General features: G+C 42.5%; 1 protein-coding gene across 1 annotated transcript; it reads left to right on the top strand.

Annotated features, from left to right (window-relative positions):
- The first annotated feature begins 172 nt into the window (after positions 1-172).
- On the top strand, positions 173-25120 carry LOC115184009 (breast cancer type 1 susceptibility protein homolog). Its single transcript, XM_029745008.1, has 18 exons — positions 173-252; positions 3082-3183; positions 3407-3460; positions 3658-3738; positions 3981-4069; positions 4182-4218; positions 4391-4512; positions 4764-7745; positions 7852-7925; positions 9957-10113; positions 10335-10404; positions 12561-12688; positions 14160-14404; positions 14593-14680; positions 22780-22857; positions 23035-23075; positions 23322-23405; positions 24822-25120. The coding sequence occupies exons 1-18, from the start codon at positions 209-211 to the stop codon at positions 24885-24887; spliced, it is 4542 nt and encodes a 1513-aa protein (XP_029600868.1). The 5' UTR covers positions 173-208; the 3' UTR covers positions 24888-25120.
- Positions 25121-26188: the final 1068 nt, after the last annotated feature.

Below are 26188 nucleotides of genomic sequence, written 5' to 3'. Positions count from 1 at the left end.
TAATTTTCAAAAAACTAAAGGTAAAAGACTACACCTATTATAGCGTTAGGGTTACCACACGGCCATATTCCCATGTTACAGCGTTTGTTGACGGAAAACAGACAGTAGACTGACTATCTGTGTTAATAAACTATCTGCGTCTCCGAACACCTGTATGTAAAGGGAAGAGGACGCCACAAACGTGGGGTGTAATCATTAGTCCAAATAGATGCAAAACTTCAGTAGAACCTCAGTTCTTTTTGACAAATTCAGGTAGGTCCCATCCCAGTTTCGTTCCGTTTAAGAAACTTTTTGCAATAGAATCAGCGAAATGAATACATCCATGCAATGTTGTCATTGAAAAGGTATTGTTGGCAGCAACTGCGTTAAAACCGGTTAAAACTGTACAACTGTGATATTATTTTTGATGTGATATGGAAGTAGAGGTATTTATAGAACTGTACCGCAATTGAAAATCGATTAACGTTTACATTCTGGCTTCCAGAGCCAATTCGCCTTTAAACAGAACATGTACGGTCCGACCTTGGACTATAAGAAATAATGTTAGGCTCCTTTAGAACATGATTGGGCTAATGTTAGCTAACCGTTGCTAGCTGGCTAAAATACGGTACTAAGGGTTGTTGTCACGCGCCAAAATAGTTGCGGGAAAACTAAACTGAATCCAGGAGAGAAAAAAGATACAAAAGTACTGTAAAGTTTGATTATTTTCTTCATTCACTCAGTATTTGTGTCAGGTGTAGTGTCATAATATGTATTTGCTCTATTGGTGATCTTATTGAAATCAAACAGTCTTGTCATTCATTACATTATTATGCCTGTCTCCACTCAAACTCAAGTTGCGTAATTGGCGCTAGTTAGCCACAGCAACAACATTGTGTAACGTTAGTGCCCAGCCTGCAGTTGTTGTTAGCAAGCTAGCATGCAAGGACACTGACACACTAGTCTTAATATTTTTTTATATATTTGGCAAATTTTATCAACTCTTTACGAATAACAATAGATTGCTATTAGTTAACGTTACAACACTAACGAATGTAGGGCTCGATTAAATCAGATCTGCTTCTTTAGCCAACATCAGCATAGGGGTTGTTTTTGACGTGTTGGAGGTGGAACCGTTTATGGCACGTTCAAAACAACTGGGAACTTGGAAGAAAACGAGCTCCGACTGGGAATAATCGTTTTGAATGGTCATCCAACTCGGGAACTCTGGCCTATTTTTAGTGCTCCGACTTTCCGACCTGAAGATCACTGATGTCATAATTTGACCTCGTATTTTTCCGAGTTCCCAGTTGTTTTGAACGCGGCATTAGACCTGTCAAATCCACAAGTGGCTCCCGGAATTATACCTGGAGTGGACATAGCCATTGGCTGCAGAGAGTTGCAAAAACAGAAATCTTGTTTACACAAATTCGAACACTGGAATGTGAGATGTAATCTTCACCTGGATTAGGATGATAGAAACGTCATTATTTAGTTTCATGATTTTTCAATTTGAGCATAATTATTTATATATAGCTAACACGTTCTGAACTTCTAATGCCTAGTTCATTCATTATAGGCACTGCATTACGTTGCGCCAGATATTCATTTAAATTGGGACGTCCACAACTGAGTGGTATCAAAATTCCACCCTTGCGGTTGAATTGTCCATTGCGAGACGGACGCCGCATACTGTGAATTTGCGTTTTCTTCAGTCAAGCCAGAGTGACTAAACCACAGAAAAATAGGAAATGTGTGGTTTTCAGTGCCTTTATGGAATAGCTAGCAACGTGTAAACAATTACTCATTCCTGTAAGTGAGTACTGTATTAGAAATAATGTTAAATAATACACATTGGCTGTTAAGACAAGTCTATTATGACTGTTGCCTCCCGTTTTAAGTTTGAAGGCAATTATGTTTTTGTTGTTGTGATAATTATTAAGTGGAGGTCGCTAGCTACAGTGGTATCTTTAGCCTATATTTTAGCTAGTTAGCTGCTCTGCAAGCTAGCTTGATCTCAGACAAGAGACAGGCTCTCTTCCTTATTGAGTTACAAATATTACAACGTTTTTTAGACTTTACCAAAGTATATAAAAAAATATTTGTTTAGGAGTGCAAAGTTGAATTGAGTTATTGCACACGCGCACATCAGACTAGGCGTTGCCTAACAGAAAAATGCACATTTTGATAGAACGCGCCAATAGGATCTCGCTAGTTCCTGCTTGGCTCTGCCGAATTCCTTGCTTTTTCTGCCCACTATGACTCATTTGTTCTAATTTGAAACGACGTGCTGTGGTCTATCTTGGTTTAGTTATACAAATCTTTGCTACTTGTCAGTTCAGTAGTGGGGCAAGATTTTATATTTTTAAAATGTATTATTCAAAATACAAATCAACAATTTACATTGTTACATCATACAAAAGATAACACAGGTATTATTAACGAGAAAATACTAAAACATACAAAAAATATCAAGTAATAAAAAAATACACAATTCTAGTGCAATTGTAGTGATTACTACAGTAGTCGGGCAAAATTCTGATGAAGATGGCACAATGAAATACGTCAGGCCTTAGCTGCTTTTAGCAACGTGGGTGTATTTACATACGCTAGCGTTGCTCCCTATTGGGTTGTACAAAAACAGTCAGCGGAAATCCAGAAGTAAAAAAAACAAAACAATTTCAACTTTGTGCCGAAATGATGGGGGAATTTGAGACCAAATATCTAAGGAATGTATTATTCAACAGACTCTCTAAACGTGGGTCTGTTGTAGACCCACTTCCTCTCTGCTTACCTCATGTCAAAATAAAATTCCCCCACAAATTTTTCCTTTTTTGGTCCACATATGGCGCGCGTGCAGGACTTTTATTTTGCCCACCGGGAACACTAACTTGAAATTTTATTTGACTTCTGGCTTCCTGCGCACTGTTTTTGTGCAACCCTATACAATACGGAGCAAGGCTACTGTACTAAATACACCAGTGATGATAATAGCAGCTAGTGGGAACATAGCTAGGAAATCAACTTGCTAGGAAAAGCTCCAATTATTCTTGTTGTCAGGATGGTCAGAAAGTAATGAAATCACCCATTACTTGGCTACAGTTGTGCTGCACATGAGAAAATGAACACCATGAAATCCCCGAAGGCTGAAGATGTCAGACAGGGGATCTCTGTCATCTGGGAGATCTTGCAGTGTCCAATATGGTGAGTGTGACAGCAGAATAACATTAGCCATCTGTAGAAGATTACTGTATTGTGTAAGGTGTGTTGATGTTACATATACTTTTGGTGGTAGTTTACTGTTTAGTATGCAGGCTGTTTCTACTTTATGTTGAAATCAATTGTTGTCTGATAAGCAGCAGGAAGTAGGCAATTATGATCCTGTTCATAGTTTGTTCTTCTGCTCTATGCTCTCTGTTCCATGTAGTTTGGAATTGATGAGCACACCTGTGTCTACTAAGTGTGACCACCAGTTTTGCAAGTAAGTAAGCTCTCACTTTCTTTGCTGTGGTTCAAATAAACTTTACTCCTGGTTCATTATGTAGTGTAGGTGAATGTTTGTAAGTGATTTTAACGTTTATTTTCAATGACAGTATTACGCATTGACATCTCCCACTAACCTGGCATTGTTTTTACGTTGTACAATCACTCACAGTTGTTGCTCTCTCCATGAATTAGGTTTTGTATAATGAAGCTTTTGGACAGCAGTAGGAGAAAGGAGGCCAACTGTCCAGTTTGTAAGACAAAGATCACAAAAAGGTATGCCGTATTGACTGTAGAGGATTAACCCCCCCCCCTCCTGAATTCCATTCATTATGAGAGTAAATGTGTCAGAGATATGCTTTCAAATGAAAATTGTACTATGCTGTACTTCTCAAAAGATCACAATGTTTTGAATTATTTTGCCATAATGAATCAGACTTTGTTTTCTGGTAACTAGTGACTACGTGTGATTTACAGTTGGGTCAATTGTGTTATTTGACCCTGTTGTCTGTGTGCAGGAGTTTGCAGGAGAGCCCTGGGTTTCAGAAATTAGCAGAGGGATTGCAGAATATGGTCCAGGCCTATGAACATGACACCTGCACAAACTGTGAGCCTCATCGTTTAGCTTCTATCACCGAAACATGTTACTATAAGTCATGTTTGAGATGTGCTAGAATTTTGATAATGATGACTTAGTTTGACTGTAACATTTTTTTCAGACTTCACTGGAATGTCCCAGATGAGGAGACATATGAGGTAAGAACAGTAGCACCGAAAACAATTATAGAGCTAGTTTCAATAAAGACGTGGTACATTTACTTACAATAAGTATTTTTCTATCTGTTGTCACTCCTGCATATTTTTCAAATGAATTAGTATTTAATTCAACATTTTCTTCCATCTTCCTTTTCATTTCTCTTCAAAACAGTGTCACAGAGACTGTGCAGAAGAAAAACGGCCATGATGTCTCATCTGATGACGTGTGGGCTACTGACCGTGCTGATGGCGAGGATCATGAGTTTCCAATGTCCTGCTCGTCAACTATAGCAGGTGAGAGATTTAATTTGGGTATGGTGTGTTGTCAATTTTCCTGTAACTATTCCTTAATAGCATTATTGATGGACAGCTGTATTAGTAGATTAATAAGAATAAGTCATTCAAAATAATAGGGTATATTTCATTCATTGAAATTACTGAAAGTCTTAGAATGTGTCTTTTTAAAAGCATGCTTTACACATGATTATTTGAGCATATGATTATTATGAGTCTTGTGTTAGTCACCGCCATGCCTCTCTCTTCAGCCAAGGATGGCTTTGCAAAGCTCATGGGTCTTGAAGATTCTTGCCCTGTCATTTCGGACGAGGGGTTTGACAGCGGCCTAGGTGACATACCTCCAACCACTGAAAACGATACCGATGACTCTAAAGCTACCTCCACCACAGAAAAACGGAAGGCAGCATTAGAGGCAGAAATACCTGAGGTTGTTGAAAGAGCTCCTTCACGACCCCAAAAGCTTGGGAAAAAGATAACCACTCATCCTCAAGATCCACCATGCCGTCCTGAAAAGGTCGGAAACCAACCTGTAAGACGATCTTCGAGGAATATCAAAAGAGAGTCCTTGACCGAAATGATTGACCAGAATCAGAAGAAAAGTCTAGAGAAAGTCTCTGAGTGGCTCATGAATAATTCCTCAACAGAAGTAAACTCTGAGAAGGAGAAAAACACAGAGGGCTCCGATGACTCAGTTTCTTTGGCAGGAAGTTGTTCCGCCTCCTCACCCTTAGAGGATAACCTCAGAAATAAGGACGAGAGTCCAAAGAGAGAAGAGCGTGGCAAATGTCTTGAGGAGCTGGTATTTGGGGCTGTTTACAAACGGGATCGAAGAGGGATCCGCAGTTTTTCACCACAGAATAGAGCGATCACAGAGCCTCCACCACCCTGTCCAGCTGAGGAACTCCCGATCCTGAAGAAGATTGCCAAAAGGAGGATGAGAAATAAACTGATACCTGCTGACTTTGTCAAGAGACCAAGATCTGAGGAGAGTGAAGACAGTGTTATGGATGACCGACCAGAGATGACAGAACCACAAGATGATTCTCCCAATGAACACCCAAAAGATACTGAAGAAAATATGTTGATTGACCTGACTGGGGAGCTGAATTCCAATAGCTCTGACAAGCAAGGAGAAGAGCTTGATGAGTTGCCAGAAGGTGACAACAAAGAGAATGAAGATGTAGAGGACAGTCCTGTGTTTGATGTGCCACTACGGGAACCTGGGAGGAAGTCAAATAAAAAGATGCACGGTAGGTGGCAGGGTGTTGACGGGGATTTACAAGGGAAAGTAAAGTCGGAGAATAACGAGCAAAAAACGCCTGCTAAGAAAAAAGGGGAAAACATCAAGGTGGAGAAGAACAAGGCAGCCAAATCCTTAGTCCTTGTGGGTGTCGGAGAGAGTGGAAGTGACCCTAAGATACCTAAGAGCAGACCGTCAGGCCAGACCGAGGTTCAGATGGAGAGTTACCCTAGCAGTGAGGACCCAGGAAGCCCGATCATGAGGAGAACCAGGAGGAGTCGGAGGCTTCAGCTCTTCACAGAGGAAGTACAAGGGAGTAACAAGAAGATCGGCACTGCAACATCCACAAAGGTTGTCGTTCTTGATTCAGACTGCAACAAGATGCAGCAATCAGAGGAGGCGAAAGCCAACACTGACAGGGATAATGTGACTTGTTTGCAGAACCAAAATACAGAAAAGTCTGTAAGGAAAAACGGATGTGTTTTAGATGAAGAAATGGGAGGTATTGAGAACTTGGACTCTAGCGAGAAAAGATCCGGTGAAATGATTGAGGCACAGAAAGTGAACCCAATTGAGGAGTCTATTGTTGAAATCCCACGTACAGGAAGTCCTTGTCATGCTGATATTGCTTGTTCAGTGACTATGGTACCAAGTTCAATTAGTACCCCAGAGGCAAGTGTCTCATGTGCTGTGCCTGAGAGTGTAAACCAAAGTAATCCGGTTATCAAACCATTCGATGACTTGAGATCAAATGTACCACAAGAGACGTCAGCCAGCCAGGCCAAATGCATTGATCTGGAGGAGGATGACAGGAATGACAGTGAGCTGGACACTGAGCAACTGGTGAAGAGCTTCAAAGCCACCAAAAGGAAGTCCTTCCACCTTGGTAGTCCAAATATCAAGAGGAGTACCTTCTGGTCCAACAAGGAAAATACAACTCTTACAAAGACTCAAGAGAACAAACATGTCGGCACAGATATGGAAGCAGGAAATGGGCAGGGATTTTCAAGGACAACGGAGTGTCCCACAGTCCAACAGGAATCTGAGAAAAGGACAATATTTGAAAATTCTTGCTGTAGTGATTTGAGCCTACCTTCAAGTTCCCCCAATAATATTTCACGAGAAAAAGCGCAGAGGAATTGTAAAAGGCTCAGAAAATCCATTCTTACCAGACCACCTCAGGATTTAGTGAAGTCTTCGAACCCTGATACCAATGGGAAGACCCAGAAACAGATTCTGTCCAGGCTTTCTGGCAACAGCTCAAAAAGTGCCCTCAGTCCCAACAAAGTCACAAAAAGCCAAATGGAATCTCCCCACCAAGCTGTGGGTTCTGGTCTGCTCTTTCCAGCTTTTAGCGCCTCTAAGGAAGATCTACCACATCCGACACCTGTAGCTTCAAAGCAACTTAGAGTCCCTAAAGGTCAGCAGCCATACAAAGTGGAGGGCAGCATGAGGAAAAGTCCAACAGAACTGGAGAGTAGCCACGGTGTTGGATCAGAGACGGCAGTGGAGCCAAACAAAACGTGGCCAGAGAACATGACTGGAAACATGGCCAATACAGAGTCCTCCTTAACTCCAGATGACCTTCCAATTTTCCAATCAGTAGTTATCCAAGAGGCAGAGAGGACTAAAGGAAGTGGTGTGGTCAGCTTGCACTCTCCCATCAAGTGCACCCTAAAGCGGAGGATGGCTCAGAGACTGGAGTCTTCCTCAGAGTCCGACTGCAGTGGAGAGGAAGAGGAACTGCCTTCCCTTGCGCAAATTTTCAGATCTTCGGCTTGTCCACCAACCGCTGAGGAGGAGGAGGAGGAATCCGTCACATTGCTCAAAGACCATGCCAGGGACCAAGGAAGCTACAGGGAGGCTGGTGATGGTACCTGTGCTGCAGCTGAAGATGGGCAGCGAGAGAGCAGTCCTCTCATGTGCCCCAGTCCCGAATGGGTCACCACCAGTCAGGTATCTGTGGACCTGTTTGGAACACCAGAAGAAGGTGAGTAAATTTGAGGCCTTATTATATTAATCTTATTACCTGTGATTGAACTGCGACTGAAACATGAAATGCGCAAATGCATTTTCAAATGTTTCTGATCTTTCAGCTGAAGGAATGGCAGGTGACACTGGCCTGACACAGGAATCATCACAATTTTCAAGCGAGTGTATTGCCACTCAGGTAAGGGTATTTATTCTTCGCCCTGTTATTTCATATATTACTAGACTGTAGTTATAACTTTGATTTATTTTTTAATAAAAGGAAACACTAGTGTGTAAATCTCACACGGGGTAGTGATGTAGTTTTTTTTAATATATCTAAATCTCAGCTAAGCATAAATGTTTTCTCTGCATTTTTGCCAATATTTTCCAGGTAATTTAATACTCAACACGTGTCACACCCATCTTTGGTACATATGTAGCTATGATTTTCAAATGTAAATATGGCCCTCTATATCACAAGCAGTAGTAGTTTGTGCTGCATTGGCACGCCATGACCAATAGATGGCAGACGTTGCATATATTTATTTTTTCTTCACCAAGCTTGTCAGTGCTTGGAAGACAGACTACATGGACGAGTAAGGAATGTCCCCCTCAGCACCTTTCTAAATTGCAAGTTCCGCTGCCAACTCCAGTACTGCAGCATGGCAAGAAAATCCATCTTTTAATGTTTGGTTCTGTCACCACCAGTCGAATCACATGCCTAGCGCCATCCTCTCCTAGTTGATGGACGTTTTCTATTGTTTACCCGTATCAGCGTAAAGGCGACCCATGCGTTAGAACTTTCTCACACACACACACACTATATACATATATATATATATATATATATATATATATATATATATATATATATACACATACATACATACACACACAGAAGTATGTGGACACCCCTTCAAATGAGTGGATTTGGTTATTTCAGCCGCACAAGTTGCTGACAAGTGTATAAAATCAAGCACACCGCCATGCAATCTCCATAGACAAACACTGGCAGTAGAATGGCCCATACTGAAGAGCTCAGTGACTTTCAATGTGGCACCGTCATATGATGCCACCTTTCTAACAAGTCAGTTCGTCAAATTTCTGCCTTGCTAGAGCTGCCCCGGTCAACTGTAAGTGGTGTTATTGTGAAGTGGCAATGTCTATGAGCACCAACGGCTCAGCCACAAAGTACTAGGCAATACAAGCTCACAGACGAGTGCGAGCACGTAACAATCGTCTTTCCTCGGTTGCAACACTCACTACAGAGTTCCAAACTGCCTCTGGAAGCAACGTCAGCACAATAACCCTTCGTCGGGAGCTTCATGAAATGGGTTTCCATGGCCGAGCAGCTGCACACAAGCCTAACATAACCATGCACAATGCCAAGCGTCGGCTGGAGTGGTGTAAAGTTCGTCGCCATTGGACTCTGGAGCAGTGGAAACGCGTTCTCTGGAGTGATCAATCACGCTTCACCATCTGGCAGTCCGATGGACAAATCTGGGTTTGGCGGATGCCAGGAGAATGCTACCTGCCCAACTGCATAGTGCCAACTGTAAAGTTTAGTGTCGGAGGAATAATGGTCTGGGGCTATTTTTCATAGTTTCGGCTAGGCCCCTTAGTTCCAACGAAGGGAAGTCTTAATGCTACAGCATACAGTGACATTCTAGACGATTCTGTGCTTCCAACTATGTGGCAAGCCCCTTTCCTGTTTCAGCATGACAATGCCCTCGTGCACAAAGCGAGGACCATACAGAAATGGTTTGTCGAGGTCGGTGTGGAAGAACTTGACTGAGCTGCACAGTGCCTGGACCTCAACCCCATCGAACACCTTTGGGATGAATTGGAATGCCGACCGCGAGCCAGGCCTAATCGCCCAACATCAGTGCCCGACCTCACTAATACTCTTGTGGCTGAATGGAAGCAAGTCCCTACAGCAATGTTCCAACATCTAGTGGAAAGCCTTCCCAGAAGAGTGGAGGCTGTTATAGCAGCACAGGGGGACCAACTCCATATTAATACCCATGATTTAGGAATGAGATGTACGACGAGCAGGTGTCCACATACTTTTTGTCATGTAGTGTACGTACACACATACTGACTAAGCAGGCGCTCCACCAATTTTATCAGACATTTTCTCCCTTTCAATTGCTGTATATATTTTTCCTCATTCTGCTTCGCTCATCTATAGTTATGTATCTCTCTCTCGCTCTCCCTTTCTCACCTTCAGCAAAAGGTTGCGATGCAGGAGGAGCTGCGAAGGCTGGAGAGAATGATGGCGTTGGTGTCTGAAGCGCTCCAGGAGAAGGAGCAGGAGCCCACTGAGGCCAAAGTTAACCCCGGGGCCCCATATCCCCCAGCGCTGCTTCAACCAGACAGGTCCACAGGTACAGAACTGGGCTTTGTTCAGGAAGGTGCAACATAACCGACCGATCAGATAGAAATGTATTGTACAGAAGAGGAAATTGTCTGTCCTGTAGAATAGGAGATGGTTTCAGTTCGGTATACCTTTAAGAAATACGAGCAGGGGACTGGTTGACAGTGTTGTTTGAAAGCTGTCTGCTTTCGAATGGCAGCTGACCTGAATTTTTGTTTTGTTTTTGTTTAGTCTCCGCAGGCCTTGATCTCCAGACGACCCTGCCGTGTGGCCAGGGCACCAGGAAGAGATCTGCCAGCAGGTGAGCAAAGCCAGAGGTTAACAAGGCACCACACATTAACAACAGACTTCATGAAATTATGACCGATTCAACGCTTCACTACACAATCACTTTGATAACCCGGTGCTGTTGGTTAGGTTTTGCTTACTACTTCATAAAATATGTGGGAGTTATTGAAAAATATAAGTGTTATCGCATAGTAGCACAAATTTAGGCTGTGCAATTAGAAAAATCCTAATTTGGGCGTTTTTAATTGAACTCAGTGCAACAGAAAACAGGGTCGTCCCCCACCGAGTTTAGAATGTAGGAAATCGCACATAGATGAAGTTGACTTTCTATTCACAGCATGAGATGGGAGCACTATTATTGCCAGCTGCTTACTTACTTACTTACCATCACCACAACAGCAAGTTATCTGAATCTGCGACTTATTGAGGCGCGACTGATGGAGGGGGGTGGGTGTCGTTGGCTGTAACCTTCGGGCAGTATATGCTCATTTCAACCAGAGTGGGGACCTATATCAGCTTCAGAGCCATTTTCAGGGCATGAATTTCATCCTCAACTAACCAATAATTTTAAGTGTTTGCCATGTAATTGCTCTTTCCCTCAACCCGTGACTGAGGGGAAAGTCCAAGAAAGTTAGCTTGTGTTAACGAGTATCTTTGTTTTAGCTAGCTCAGCGTCTGCCTGGTGCAGTTTTTTGGATAGAGGGTGATGCATCTCGGAGGACAGGCGGATAATCTCCCTAATGAAGCCGGAATCTGCTTATGCTGCGGAGAATCAAAAAGTAATTAGCGGCTGCATCTTATTTGTCATTTGGAGCACTTAGAGGGAAACTTGGGTTGCCACGGTAATTTATCTCTCCCGCTTGACTGCATCTCCCTATCTCTCCCTCCTTACTCATCTCCAGGGTTCTAAGTGCTGTCCTCTGGGGGAGGGAGAGAGCAGGGCCGGCTCCAGGCATAAGCCTAATAAGCAGTCGCTTAGGGCCCCCGGCCATTAGGGGGCCCCAGACTCAATAAAAGCAATTTTTTTCTGAACTCAGTCAGGATCTCAACTTACTGTTGAGAGTTAGAATAGAAGAATACACAAGGTGCAACTTCAAAATGTGGTTTTGTATCAGCAGTGTTTCCTCTTATGACAGTAACACAATTAGCCATGTCAGCTAGCAATTTTTAGATTGCTAAAATAGTCTAGCCAGCTATTTAAACTTGCAGTAATCGTGGCCACATCCTGACCAGGCATTTGCCCAGGGGCCCTGACCTCCAGCGGGCTCCCATTGATTTTGTTAGTCACTCTAACTCCGATATCATTAACTTGGCATAAGTCTTGGCAAAATGTGTAGAATTGCAGGACATTAGCTTTAAAACAGCAAACATTTCTCTCCACCCAATGGCAAAATGGGTAGAATTGCAGGAAATTAGCTGTATAAAATGAAAAAATGTTCTCTCTGCCCCATGGCAAAATGAGTAGAATTTCATGAAATTTGTTATAAAATTGCTAACCTTCTCTCCGCCCCTGGCAAAATTTGTAGAATTGCATAAAGCTTGCTTTAAAACTGCAACATTTCCTCTACTCCCCATGGCAAAATGTGTAGAATTGCAGCAAATTTACTTTAGATCATACAAGAGGGGGGCTACTAAAATGGGCCCCTCCAACAAAATCTAATTTCACCTCACCAAAAGGCTAGGGCCGGCCCTGAAAGAGGGATGAGGGGGGAAAGAGGAGAGACTGGGATCATATGAGACAAGTTTTGCTGGCCTCTATTTTACTGTGCATGTCTGGAGACATTGGTGAAATTGTAAGGAATGGGTTGCAATGACGATTTCGGCGTCTTTTACCTGGGACCTCTATCATCTAGCCACTAGTCATTAAAATACAGGAGTTCTGTCAAGTTGCTGCATTACCTTATCCTGATCAAAATGTCCCTGAGTAAGTTTCTATTGCATATTTTTTGATTCACCAAACCAAGAACAAGAAAAGCAATTGTATCTTGCTTCACTAGGTTATATTCCATTTTTAATCACAAGGGTTAAGCTTTTAGTCATGACTGTCAATCACAATTGTATTAATTAAATGTATATCTGTCAATGTCTCTTCCTTGTGGTTCTTTGCTGTGGCTGCTCTTTCCCAAAAACTTTCCACATAGTCTGATGTTCTCTCTTCTTTTCCCCTAGGGAAAGTGCCCAAAACATTGGGGGAAATGCAGCCTCACCGCCCCCTGGTCTTGGAGACTGTGAGGGCCTTGGGCCCACCCCCACCGCGCCCTGCCGCACCCAACATGAGGGACCTGGAGGGACTGGGGGTAAGTCCACGGATCCAGTGGCTACTACAATGACATTAGACTAATAAGACCAAAAATCTTTTTGGAGAAGGTCCAAGGTCCTTCCCAAATTTTTCTCCAATGCGTTTTGAGAAGGAGGCGAGAAAATACAGAGTCAAAAGCCATAGTAGTATAGAGAATACTCATCTCTGTCTTAATCTAAGAGTGTTTGTGTGTTGCCATGAACTTGCATCAAATCAAAGTTTATTTGTCGCGTACAGTTTTGCAGATTTTATCGCAGGTGCAGCGAAATGCTTATGTTTAGGGATGCACGATATATATTGGTGAACGTATCAAGTTTAACGCCGATGTGCAAAACCAATGTCAAAGCCGACGTGCATACCTATATAACGTGTTATGTGTTATTTGACACGCCAAATAGTGTTATTTGACACGCCAAATAGTGTGTTATTTGACACGCCAAATAGTGTGTTATTTGACACGCAAGACCCAAACGGCATTCCATAGAAATCCTGGTTGAAAATGAACAACGAAACAGTGAAAGAAATTGGTTTTAATTATATTTTACTGGTAATGGGGACATACGTAAATGCCAACAAAATAACTTTTTGGTCAGTGTGTGTGCGCGTGTAACCTTTATTTAACTAGGTAAGTCAGTTAAGAATAAATTCTTATTTACAATGACAGCCTACCCCGACCAAACCCGGACGACGCTGGGCCAATTGTGCGCCGCCCTATGGGACTCCCAATCACGGCCGGATGTGATACAGCCTGGATTCAAACCAGGGACTGTAGTGATGCCTCTTGCACTGAAATGCAGTGCCTTAGACTGCTGCGTTCGTGTGGGTGTTAACTATTTAACTGTGCTAGAATGCTTAAAAGGCTGCTAAAATTTTAAATATGGGGTATCAGTATAGTTTTTTTTGCAAGGATAATATTGGATATTGGTATTGGACTAAAATGTCATATCGGTGCATCACTAGTGGACATTTTGAAGTGGGGCAACAGACTGGGATAGGGAGAGATTGACTATGTCCCATAAACACACCGGCCAGCTGGTCTGCACATGCTCTGATGATGCGATTTGGGATGCCTTCTGGGCTGACAACCTAGTGAGGGTTAACGCACTTGAACTCCTTACTCACGTTGGCCATGGAGATCGGGAGCACATATAGTCCTTGTGAGCGGCGGGAGCCCACGTCGGCGGCTAGGTGTTGTTTTTCCTTGGAAGCAGGCGAAGTAGGTGTTTAGCTTGTCCGGGAACGAGGCGACGGTGTCCGTGACATGGCTGGCTTTCCCTTTATAATCCGTGATTGTGTCTGAGCCGGTGAATTGCGACTCTACTTTGTCCCTGTACCGTCGTTGCCGTATGGAGGTCATAGCAAATCTGTTTTGTACACGTCCATAGTAGTATTACATGTTTGTTAGTTCACGGTTTCGATTGATTAGTGTTATTTTGTAGTATATGAATGTATTTGCGTGTCTATATCAGCAGGGCGGCTTGGCAGACAGTCAGGACGGAGCCTAAGGAGCAGCATGAGAGCGAGGCCCAACCAGGTGTCGTCAGTGGTCAGAGTGCACAGCGGGACCAAGGCTCCCTCAGCTGGGCTGGAGGTCCAGGATACTCCGGGGTTCATCCAGCCTGCCAACACACCCCCATCAACACACACTCCACTGCGGGAACCCGCTGGGGTCAAGTTGGTGCTGGTAGCATCAGGACTCAGTGCACCTGAACAGGTAAATGTTTCTGTGACACATCCTAGTATGTCAATTCACACGTTCCAGGTGTTTAATGTGTGAAAATAATTGATGTTATTAGGTTTTAATATAACTTTAATCTACCTTATAAGATACTGGTTGTACTTCTGTGGCACTTGAGTCTCGAGTTTGCTTACTGATGACAGATTTTTCCACTTTCTCTCCAGTCGATGGTGAAAAAGTTTGCCAAGAGGATGGGAGGCAGTGTGTGTTCACAAGTGACGTCCGAGACCACCCATGTCATCATGAACACAGGTTAGTGTGGAGTAACCTTTCCCTACAGAAAATTAAAGAAGTATTTATTTTTGGACTAATTCGGGTAGGTCCAGGCCGCGAATTTCACGGCAGCATGGCCTTGGATTCCCCCTTGTGTGTCCATAATGCCCCCCACCAAAAAGCCATGCCTTGTGGCCGTTGCGCCCTTCGGCTGAATATAATAACTATAATTCCCTTCCCCTGGCTACCAATCGCTGTGCTCAGAAGCACCTCTCACTCACATGGCTTTCTCAGATCTCAATTCTTATTAGCCAATGCCGGTCACGTGATCAGCTCCTTCTCACAGCTCCGAAGTACAAGTGAAGACCGACACATCGGGAATACAACGGCGTGCGTCCTTCTTATGGAATTCCGAGGCACACTTTGAAGATGATAGAAGAACTGTCCACATTTATCTCTCCTCAGCCAACAAGACGAGAAACGAACAGCAAAATCACTGGCCTATGTCAATCTACTGTTCCCCCATAGAATAGGTTACCTACTCTATTGCTCAGCTTGTCGTTCTGTGCGAGAAATAAATATTTATCTCGAGGCGGCTTGAAATTAAGGGCATCTAGTCGTCCCGGAGACAATAGAAAAAATGTCTTGCACAGTTCAAAACAGATTCTGGGACAGTTGTGGGACGGTAGATCCCAAATTCATGCAACCACTGTAAATCCAAAATAAACGCAAAAAAGCAATGAGGCTGATGCAACAGATCAGAACGTTTAGCTTAAAAATGTTGATAATCTTATTTCTCCACATTATAACCGCAGAAATACGCTCACGGCAGTAATAATTACCTCAACATTTCAATGGTCGGTTTTTTGGCTAGACTACTTTGAAACAAGATAAGATAGACGTGCCTTTATAAAATGACAAACAATTAAGTTTATGGTTAAAGTGTTTCAAAATGCTGATCGCCTCAACTCTGATTCCAATGGGCGGTGCGCAACAGGCACTGCCATTTCTCTCCTATGTGAATGAACCGTGCCTTAAGTATGCCGACAGAATCAAGCCTTTTTAGACGTTAATGTTTGTCCTTCATTATATTTATCAAACATGACTGGCGTTTAGCCTATATTTATGTAATCGAACGTCTAATTAAAGTTGGCTACATTTTCAGGCATCTCCATTTCAGCATGGGTGTAGACATGAGAAGCTGTAAGCTAATTCGCATATCACCTACACTTTGACGTGTGTGCTAATTATTTATGTACATTTGATGCAAAATACATTTTGAATATTATTCTAAAAGCACTTTTGAAAGAGGGGGATCCGAGCTTTCGGAGTGTGTATAATAGCATGGTTTTGTGGCATTTAGCGCTCAGTGCCTTAGTGGAGGCCACGGCTGAATGGAACACGGGTCAGTTGTAACAGGTAGGCCTAAATTATGTTCCACTGTATTTATGCATCCTTGTCTGAGTGCCAGTGGACAGTTTCCTTAACAATACTTCTTGATTATATTGTTTGGGAAGTGTACAACACAGGGAGGACAAAGGATTTATTGTATAAACTCCACAATACACATTAGGCCTACAAGCTTTTTATTTTACCTTAATTTAACTAGGCAAGTCAGTTAAGAACAAATTCTTATTTTCAATGACGGCCTAGGAACAGTGGGTTAACTGCCTTGTTCAGAACGATAGGTTTTTACATTGTCAGCTCAGGTATTTGATCTTGCAACCTTTCGGTTACTAGTCCAACGCTCTAACCACTAGGCCACCATCAGTATCTGTAAATGTCAAGTTTTAGCCAGTAGGTACTAGCTACAGTGCCTTCAGAAAGTATTCACACCCCTTGACTTTTTCAACATTTTGTTGTGTTACAGCCTGAATTTACAATTGATTTAAATGTAGAATGTGTGTGACTGGCCTACACACAATACCCCATAATGTCGAAGTGGAATTACAGTACCAGTCAAAAGTTTGGACACACTTACTCATTCAAGGGCTTTTCTTTATTTTGGACTATTTTCTACATTGTAGAATAATAGTGAAGACATCAAAACTATGAAATAACACACATGGAATCATGTAGTAGCCAAAAAAGTGTTAAACATTACAATATATATTTTTGATTCTACAAAGTAGCCACCACCCTTTGCCTTGACAGCTTTGCACATGCTTAGCATTCTGTCAACCAGCTTCACCTGGAATGCTTTTCCAACAGTCTTGAAGGAGTTTCCACATATGCTAAGCAGTTGTTGACTGCTTTTCTTTCACTCTGCGGTCCAACTCATCCCAGCCATCTCAATTGGGATGAGGTTGGGTGATTCTGGAGGACAACCTTACTCACACTTACTATTTCATAGTTTTGATTCACTATTATGCTACAATGTAGAAAATTAGTAAAAATGAAGAAAAACCCTTGAATGAGGTATGCCCAAACTTTTGACTGGTACGGTATGTTTTTATAAATTAATTGTCTTGAGTAAATAAGTATTCAACCCCTTTGCTATGGCAAGCCTAAATAAGATCAGTAGTAAAAATGTGCTGACAAGTTGCATGGACTCACTCTCTGTGCAATAATAGTGTTTAACAGGATTTTTAAATGATTACCTCATCTCTGTGCCCCACACATACAATTATCTGTAAGGTCCCTCAGTCGAGCAGTGAATTTAAAACACAGATTCAACCACAAAGACCAGGGAGGTTTTCCCATGCCTTGCAAAGGGCACCTATTGTTAGATGGGTAAAAACAAACGGCATTGAATATTCCTTTGAGCATGGTGAAGTTATTAATTACACTTTTGATGATGTATCAATACACCCAGTCACCACAAAGATACAGGCGTCCTTCCTAACTCAGTTGCCGGAGAGGAAGGAAACCGCTCAGGGATTTCACCATGAGGCCAATGGTGACTTTAAACAGTTTAACGGCTGTGATAGAAAACTGAGGATGGATCAACTACATTGTAGCTATTCCACAATACTAACCTAAATGACATAGTGAAAAGGAAGTTTGTACAGAATAAAAAATATTCCAAAACATGCATCCGGTTTGCAATAAGGCACAAGTAATACTGCAAAAAATGTGGCAATGAAATTGACTTTATGTCCTGCGTACAAAGCGTTATATTTAAAACCGTTAGTTTTAATGGATTTTATAGGAGAAACTGAGGGTGGATCAACAACGTTGTAATTACTTCACAATACTAACCTAATTGACAGAGTGCTAAGAAGGAAGCCTGTATAGGAAAAACAAATATTCCAAAACATGCATCCTGTTTGCAGTAAGGCACTAAAGAAAATATTGCAAAAAATGTGGCAAAGCAATTCTGTTTTTGTCCCGAATACAAAGTGTTATATATGCGGAAAATACAACATATTACTGAGTACCACTCTCCATATTTTCAAACGTAGTGGTGGCTGCATCATGTTATAGTTATGCTTGTAATTTGTTAATGACTGGGGAGTTTTTCAGGATAAAAAATAATCAAACTGGAGCTAAGCATAGGAAAAATCCTAGAGGAAAACCTGGTTCTGTCTGCTTTCCACCAGACACTGGGAGATGAATTCATCTTTCAGCAGGACAATAACCTAAAACACAAGGCCAAATCTACACTGGTGTTGCTTACCAAGAAGACATTGAATGTTCCTGAGTGGCTGAGTTAGTTTTGACTTATATCTACTTGAAAAACTATGGCAAGACCTGAAAATGGTTGTCTAGCAATGATCAACAACCAACTTGACAGAGCTTGAAGAATTTTGAAAATAATAAATGGGCAATTCCAGGTATGCAAAGCATTTAGAGACTTACCCAGAAAGACTCTCAGCTGTAATCGCTGCCAAAAGGTGGCTCAAACTTTAATGACTCATGGGTGTGAATACTTATGTAAATTCGATGTTTCTCTTTCGTTTTCAATACATTTTCAACAATTTCTAAAAGGTTTTCACTTTGTCATTATGGGGTATTGTGTGTAGATGGGTGATAAAAAAACAAACATATATTTGATCCATTTTGAATTTTAGCTGTGACACTGCAGAATAAGTCAAGGGGTATGAGTACATTCTGAAGGCACTTAATTAAATCAAATCAAATCAAATGTATTTATATAGCCCTTCGTACATCAGCTGAAATCTCAAAGTGCTGTACAGAAACCCAGCCTAAAACCCCAAACGGCAAGCAATGCATGTGAAAGAAGCACGGTGGCTAGGAAAAACTCCCTAGGAAAAACTCCCTAGAAAGGCCAAAAACCTAGGAAGAAACCTAGAGAGGAACCAGGCTATGAGGGGTGGCCAGTCCTCTTCTGGCTGTGCCGGGTGGATATTATAACAGAACATGGTCAAGATGTTAAAATGTTCATAAATGACCAGCATGGTCAAATAATAATAATCATAGTAGTTGTCGAGGGTGCAACAAGCACGTCCGGTGAACGGGTCAGGGTTCCGTAGCCGCAGGCAGAACAGTTGAAACTGGAGCAGCAGCATGGCCAGGTGGACTGGGGACAGCAAGGAGTCATCATGCCAGGTAGTCCTGAGGCATGGTCCTAGGGCTCAGGTCCTCCGAGAGAAAGAAAGAAAGAGAGAATTAGAGAGAGCATATTTAAATTCACACAGGACACCGGATAAGACAAGAGAATACTCCAGATGTAACAGACTGACCCTAGCCCCCCGACACATAAACTACTGCAGCATAAATACTGGAGGCTGAGACAGGAAGGATCAGAAGACACTGTGGCCCCATCTGATGATACCCCCGGACAGGGCCAAACAGGCAGGATATAACCCCACCCACTTTGCCAAAGCACAGCCCCCACACCACTAGAGGGATGTCTACAACCACCAACTTATCGTCCGAAGACAAGGCCGAGTATAGCCCACAAAGATCTCCGCCATGGCACAACCCAAGGGGGGGGCGCCAACCCAGACAGGAAGACCACGTCAGTGACTCAACCCACTCAAGTGACGCACCCCTCCCATGGACGGCATGGGATTACTTCACCATGCTCAAAGGGATATTCAATGTTTGCTTTTTCTATTTTTACCCATCTACCAATAGGTGCCCTTCTTTGCAAGGCATTGGAAAACCTCCCTGGTCTTTGTGGATGAAATTCACTGCTCGACTGAGGGACCTTACACTTTTCTGTATGTGTGGGGTACAGAGACGAGGCAGTCATTCAAAAATCATGTTAAACACTCTCATTGCAGTCCATGCAACTCAATATGAGCAAATATTTACTCCTGAACTTATTTATGCCATAACAAAGGGGTTGAATACTTATTAACTCAATACATTTCAGCTTTTTATTTGTTTATTAATTTGTAAACATTTTGAAAAACATCATTCCACTTTGATATTGTGGTGTATTGTGTTTAGGCCAGTGACAACAACAAAGAAATCGCAATTTAAGCCATTTTAAATTCAGGCGGTAACACAACAAAATGTGGAAAATGTCAAGGGGTGTGAATACTTTTAAGTATTGTGATAATATTGTATCAGTTCTCTGGCAATTCCCATCCCTAACACAAACACACAGCCCTCTACACACACACAGTCTTCAAGCCTTAATTGCGCTCTCTGATGGATTCTTTGGATTTCAAAGCCGCCTCCTCCAAAGCACAACATTAGCTGAAGAGCGCGTTAAGGAAGCCACGTTAATGGCAGCCGTTACCCCGGCAACTGCCAAATGAAAGTGTGCAGGTTCTTGATCTTTCGGGGGAAGTGAAAGGTTGAGGAGGAAAGTTTGGGTCTGTGTGCGAGAAAGAGTTCTCACCATGGTCATTAGACTAAAACTGACATTTAGAATTCCACACCTAGGTAGTATTCATTAGGCACAAAAAATAAAAAAAAAACGACTGAAACATGGAGGGACTGCCTCTACTTAAGAAACAATTGTTTTTGATTTCCGTTGCAAAATGTTTTGCTACAATGTGCACTAATGGATACAACCCTGCCTTTGACATGTTGCACTCAATGTGGTGACTTCTTAACAGTGTATTCGGAAAGTATTCAGACCTTTTCACATTTTCCACATTTTGTTATGTTACAGCCTTATTCTAAAATGGATTAAAATGGATCATCAATCTACACACAATACCCCATAATGACAAAGTGAAAACAGGTTTTTAGAAAATGTTGCAAATGTATAATTTTTTATATATATATATTTTTTTTAAATGAAACCTTATTTACATAAGTATTCTGACCCTTTGCTATGAGACTCAAAATTTAGCTCCGGTGCATCCTGTTTCCATTGATCATCCTTGATGTTTCTACAACTTGGTTGGAGTCCACCTGTAGTAAATTCAATTGATTGGTTATGATTTGGAAAGGCACACACCTGTCTATATAAGGTCCCACAGTTGATAGTGCATGTCGGAGCAAAAACCAAGCCATGAGGTCGAAGGAATTGTCGGTAGAGCTCCGAGACAGGATTGTGTCAAGGCACAGATCTGGGGAAGCGTACCAAAACATTTCTGCAGCATTGAAAGTCCCCAAGAACAGTGGCCTCCATTATTCTTAAATGGAATAAGTTTAGAACCACTAAGACTCTTTCTAGAGCTGGCCGCCCAGCCAAACTGGGCAATCGGGGGAGAAGGGCATTGGTCAGGGAGGTGACCAATAACCCGATGGTCACTCTGACAGAGCTCCAGAGTTCCTCTGTGGAAATAGGAGAACCTTCCAGAAGGACAATCATCTCTGTAGCCCTCCACCAGTCTTTATGGTAGTGGCCAGACGGAAGACACTCCTCAGTAAAAGGCACATGACAGCCCGCTTGAAGTTTGCCAAAAGGCACCTAAAGGACTCTGACCATGACAAACAAGGTTCTCTGGTCTGATGAAACCAAGATTGAGATCTTTGGCCTGAATGCCAAGCGTCACGTCTGGAGGAAACCTGGCACCAGCCCTACGGTGAAGCATGGTGGCGGCAGCATCATTCTGTGGGGATGTTTTTCAGCGGCAGGGACTGGGAGACTAGTCAGGATCGAGGGGAAAGATGAACGGAGAAAAGTGCAGCGCGATCCTTGATGGAAACCTTCTCCAACCTCCAACTGGGGAGAAGGTTCACCTTTACATTAGGACAACAACCCTAAGCACACAGCCAAGACAACGCAGGAGTGGCTTCGGGACAAGTCTCTGAATGTCCTTGCGTGGCCCAGCCAGAGGCCGGACTTGAACCCGATCAAACAGGGCTTGAGAGGATCTGCAAAGAAGAATGGGAGAAACTCCCCAAATACAAGTGTGCCAAGCTTCGAGCATCATACCCAAGAAGACTCTAGGCTGTAATCGCTGCCAAAGGTGCTAAAACAAAGTACTGAGTAAATGGTCTGAATACTTATGTAAATGTGATATTTTGCTTTGTCATTATGGGGCATTATGTGTAGATTGATGAGGAGAAAAACTATTTCATCCATTTTAGAATAAGGCTGTAACGTAACAAAATGTGGAAAAAAGTGAAGGTCTCTGAATACTTCCCGAATGCACTGCAGATGGTTGTGGATTGAGACAGACTTAACCGATGACAAGACTGTTACTGATAGGAAAGTGTGTGTGTGTGTGTGTGTGTGCGTGTGTGCGCGGCCAACCACCAGACAGGAAGCTCCAGGCACCATCTCTAAGATCACAGCAGGGCTCTCGCCTACGCGCTCATTGCCGTGGGTCAGCTGTCTACTCTGCACTGTCAACCACCGCATGCTTGATATCTAGTGTAACTTCATATTCATAAAGGTGTAGCTTTATTACGCAGAGTGACGAAGTATGTCAGGAAGTCCGGTGATGTCTCTCTAACCTGGTTGTGGATCACATGCGGTGAAGCATTCATTTCCCACAGAATGCTGACTCGTACTCCACTGTGACTGTAAAATACGACTATGGATTTCCGGTTTGATGCTCTGCGCTGCCATTTACTGCTGGTTTTCCAAGTTCAGTTCATGATCTTACTGTCATTTTGAAAATCTTGTCATCAAATCACAAAACCCCAACATGGCAACAAAGTATTTGTGAACAGTGATTTCTTTGGGTGAGGTTAACGAAGTGTTTTGAGGCCATTTTTATGAAACTCTATGGATGACATTCATTGACGTTGTGATTTGTGTGTACTATGTGTATGTTTTCTCACGTCTACCCTACCTTTTGTTTGTCTGTCCGTCACAGATGGTGATCTGGTGTGTGAGCGCACGCTCAAGTACTTCCTGGGCATCGCAGGCAGGAAGTGGGTGGTGAGCTTCCAGTGTGAGTTCAGAGTTCCGTCACTGTAATTTGTCACCTCACCACAGAAAGATTTAGGGAAACCAGTGTTAATGTGAAACCACAGGGAATGGAAGGTTTCTTACGTAACACAGAGCAAGGAAAATGGGGATTGTTTGTGTTGCCGAATATAAGCATTATTTTTGTTCCTATACTCCACAGGGATTTCCGAGTGCTTCAAACAAGGGACAGTCTTAAATGAGGTACACTCTCTGCTTGCATGTCATATTCCAAGAGTAGATTCTAGTATATTCCATATGTTTCCCATTGAGTTAATCTCTGTTTGTGAAGCATGGATTTTAATTTGTATTTTTCTTGGTAATGTCCTGGTAATTTATTTTTCCAAAGTCTTGGTCGTAAAAAAAACCATATTTTTTTTTCATTTCAATGACAAATGATACTACCGACTTCCCTATTAAGAATATTTTAACCCTTCGTCACCCCTGCAGACATCATTTGAGGTGCGAGGAGACGTTGTGAACGGACATGACCACCAAGGGCCCATGAGAGCACGGACCACAGGGGACACAAGTGTAAGTTTTACACCTGTACTGTTACACCTTCACTATTACACCCCATAATACATGCTACACCCCATATCACACCTGCACTATTCCATTCCAGATGTACACCTAGGTATTCTATTACAACTCATTACCCCATATTGCATTTAAACTAATACACCCCCATATTACAAGATGTGTGCAGTCTTTTACTTTTTAAAAACGTTTTGCTGAACAGATCCTTTGATCTCCTGCTTCAAACCACTAGATATGTCATCTTGGAGTACACGCCTAGTCCTGCTTTAAAAAGTCAAACCCATTTTCTCATGGCGCTTTCGTCTCCTTTTGGATTGGGGCCAGACCTGAAAGCAGCATCAGAGGAATCTTTGCAACTCAAGAGGAAAATTTGAAATGGCTTGATGTCATGTTGGTATTATTGGCTGCTTTGAGGAGGCCCCTAATTGAATTAACCAGTAATTTCAGGCCTATTTGAAGGACCCGATTACAGTCTCCCCACCTTGATGGCTTCAGACAGACTGCCGTGTTCATATTCGCTCTCTGTCGCCAGACGAAACAAGACAGACAGTCAAACCGATAAATTGGTATTCTAGGCGTTTGTCACCAGAATGCTGATTGCAAGATGTGAGTGGCATGGTGGGTGGTAGGGAGGTGGTTGAAAGGGAGGGGGGGGGGTGTGTGTGTGTGTGTGTGTGTGTGTGTGTGTTATCATGTCCTTGTTTTAATTCCACCTGAAGGGCATTAGGTGTCTGAGAAATATGTAAGCGAGACGTTTGTTCATCAGACCGCCACCGCGGGCTAACGATCATTATGGATGGAGACCGAAGTGTTGAGATTGAGCGTTTCTCAGTCAAATATGTTGGAGCTTTATCTTCTAAAACGGTACCATCCAACCGAATCGTGGATATTAGCCTAGGCTTTGATGTGAAATCAGTGTTGTCACTTTATATGGCTTGACTGGCTATAAATAACTTTTATTGTTTGGACAAATGTTAACTATTGATAATGAAGTACTTCATGAGATACATATTTTTTCCATGTATAGGCCTAAATTAACAGTAAACAGTAGAGATGTGCCTGACTGGCGGTGCACTTCACCAAAAGCATGGATGTTACCATGGAGAATTCTGTACAGCTTGAGCCTTTTCTTGGCCCCATGTTCTGTTTGACACCATACTGGATTCAAAAGCAGTTAGTGCTTTTGGTTTAATACAGTGTTTTCCCTACCATTGTATAGGCAGGGTGACCCCCCCTCCCCCCCCCCCCTCCCTCCAACCTTGGCTCCACTGGTTTCAATGGAACGTTATGGTCCCACAGGACCTGGACGTTGCTTTGGGCCTCTGTGCCCCACCTGGAAGTTCTTATCTCCTGAATTTACAAAATCTAAACTGAGCTCCCGTCTCTCTCTCTCTCTCTCTCTCTCCCTAGCTGCTGATGAAGGATTACGAGATCTGTTTCCAAGGCCCTTTCACAGATATGACCACTGGTAAGTAACTGCAACGCCAACCAGAAAACAACCCACTACAGACCATACTACACAATCTCACCTCGCCAAGAAATGGGTTGAGGATGAAACACTTACATTTAAAAAAAAAAATAATAATAATTTTTAGGTTTGCTTGAATTTTTTCTTTTAGAAAATACCATTGATTTATTTGACAATGGTGGATGTTTAATGTTTTTGTGAAAAAATACAGTACTCTCTCTACTCGCACCCTCATTCAAAATAGAAGCCCATTTAAATTAGAAGTATCATCAGTTTCCCCTAGAGCCTTTTGCAGGTGACAGCTAGTTGGCTGAACTTTGGGAACGTTGGCTAATGGAACAAGAGATAGATATAGATATATATATATATATATCTTATATATAATGCTGTTTTAATTTGTGTATAGATATATCTTTTTTTAAAGAAAGGAAAAAAGTGAAAAGGCAAAAAGGAAGAAGCCTGGATGTCAGGAAAAACACAAGGTGGCCTTCATTTATGGAAAGCTTCCCCAGGACTCCTGGTGGTACCGCTCTCTTTAGAGACAAGAAAATGAATCCTCCTCTGTCTACCCAGTCCCCCTCATTTACCACTGAACTGTAGGACTCACACACACACACACACACATACTCTGGCATAGAGGAGTAGTTCTCTGACATTGGGAACAGTTTGAAGCCCATTGTTTTGTGCCTGTCAATTTATTGAATGGTTAAAAATTGCAATGTGCAGATAGTCTATGGGAGGGTTGAGAACTGACTGAAAGTTATGGATGAGTCATAGCTAGAGTTTAACAACCAGCTTGGATCTCAAACCATGCTACAAAGACCTTAACACCAAAGACCTTAACACTCTACCCGCTCCACTACAGCCCTGTCAATGTTAATGAGGGCCTGTTCGACCCTCCTTTTCCTGCAGTCCACGATCATCTCCTTTGTCTTGCTCACACTCATCTCCCATAAGTGTTTTTAATTAGGTTGAGATTTGGTGACTGACACACACACACACCCTTTAAACCAGCTGTGCTCCTTTGAGACCCCTCTTTCAAAGTCACTAAGAACTTTTTCTAGCCATGGTAGACCCAATAATGGGCACCTGGGCACTTTCTTTTTTATACATGACCCTAAGCTTGATGGGATGTTTTAATTGCTTAATTAACTCAGGGACCACACGTGTGTGGAAGCACCTGCTTTCAATATAATTTGTATCCCTCATTTACTCAAGTGTTTCCTTTATTTTGCCACTTACCTGAACATTATACAGCAATTCGTTGCCCTTAGGGGTAACTGTGGAGTAAAGTTGGTGCCAAAGGTCT

The sequence above is a fragment of the Salmo trutta genome, unplaced genomic scaffold (assembly GCF_901001165.1).
Source record: "Salmo trutta unplaced genomic scaffold, fSalTru1.1, whole genome shotgun sequence".
Classification (NCBI taxonomy): Eukaryota; Metazoa; Chordata; class Actinopteri; order Salmoniformes; family Salmonidae; genus Salmo; species Salmo trutta.
The sequence above is the reverse complement of the archived record's forward strand: the minus strand, read 5'-3'. Positions and strand labels throughout refer to the sequence as shown.

Coding starts and splice junctions, on each gene's coding strand:
- LOC115184009 (XM_029745008.1), top strand. CDS start 209: ATGCAAAACTTCAGTAGAACCTCAGTTCTTTTTGACAAATTCAG. Junction 14,681..22,779: donor CCATGTCATCATGAACACAG/GTTAGTGTGGAG, acceptor TGTCCGTCACAG/ATGGTGATCTGGTGTGTGAG. Junction 22,858..23,034: donor GTGGGTGGTGAGCTTCCAGT/GTGAGTTCAGAG, acceptor TATACTCCACAG/GGATTTCCGAGTGCTTCAAA.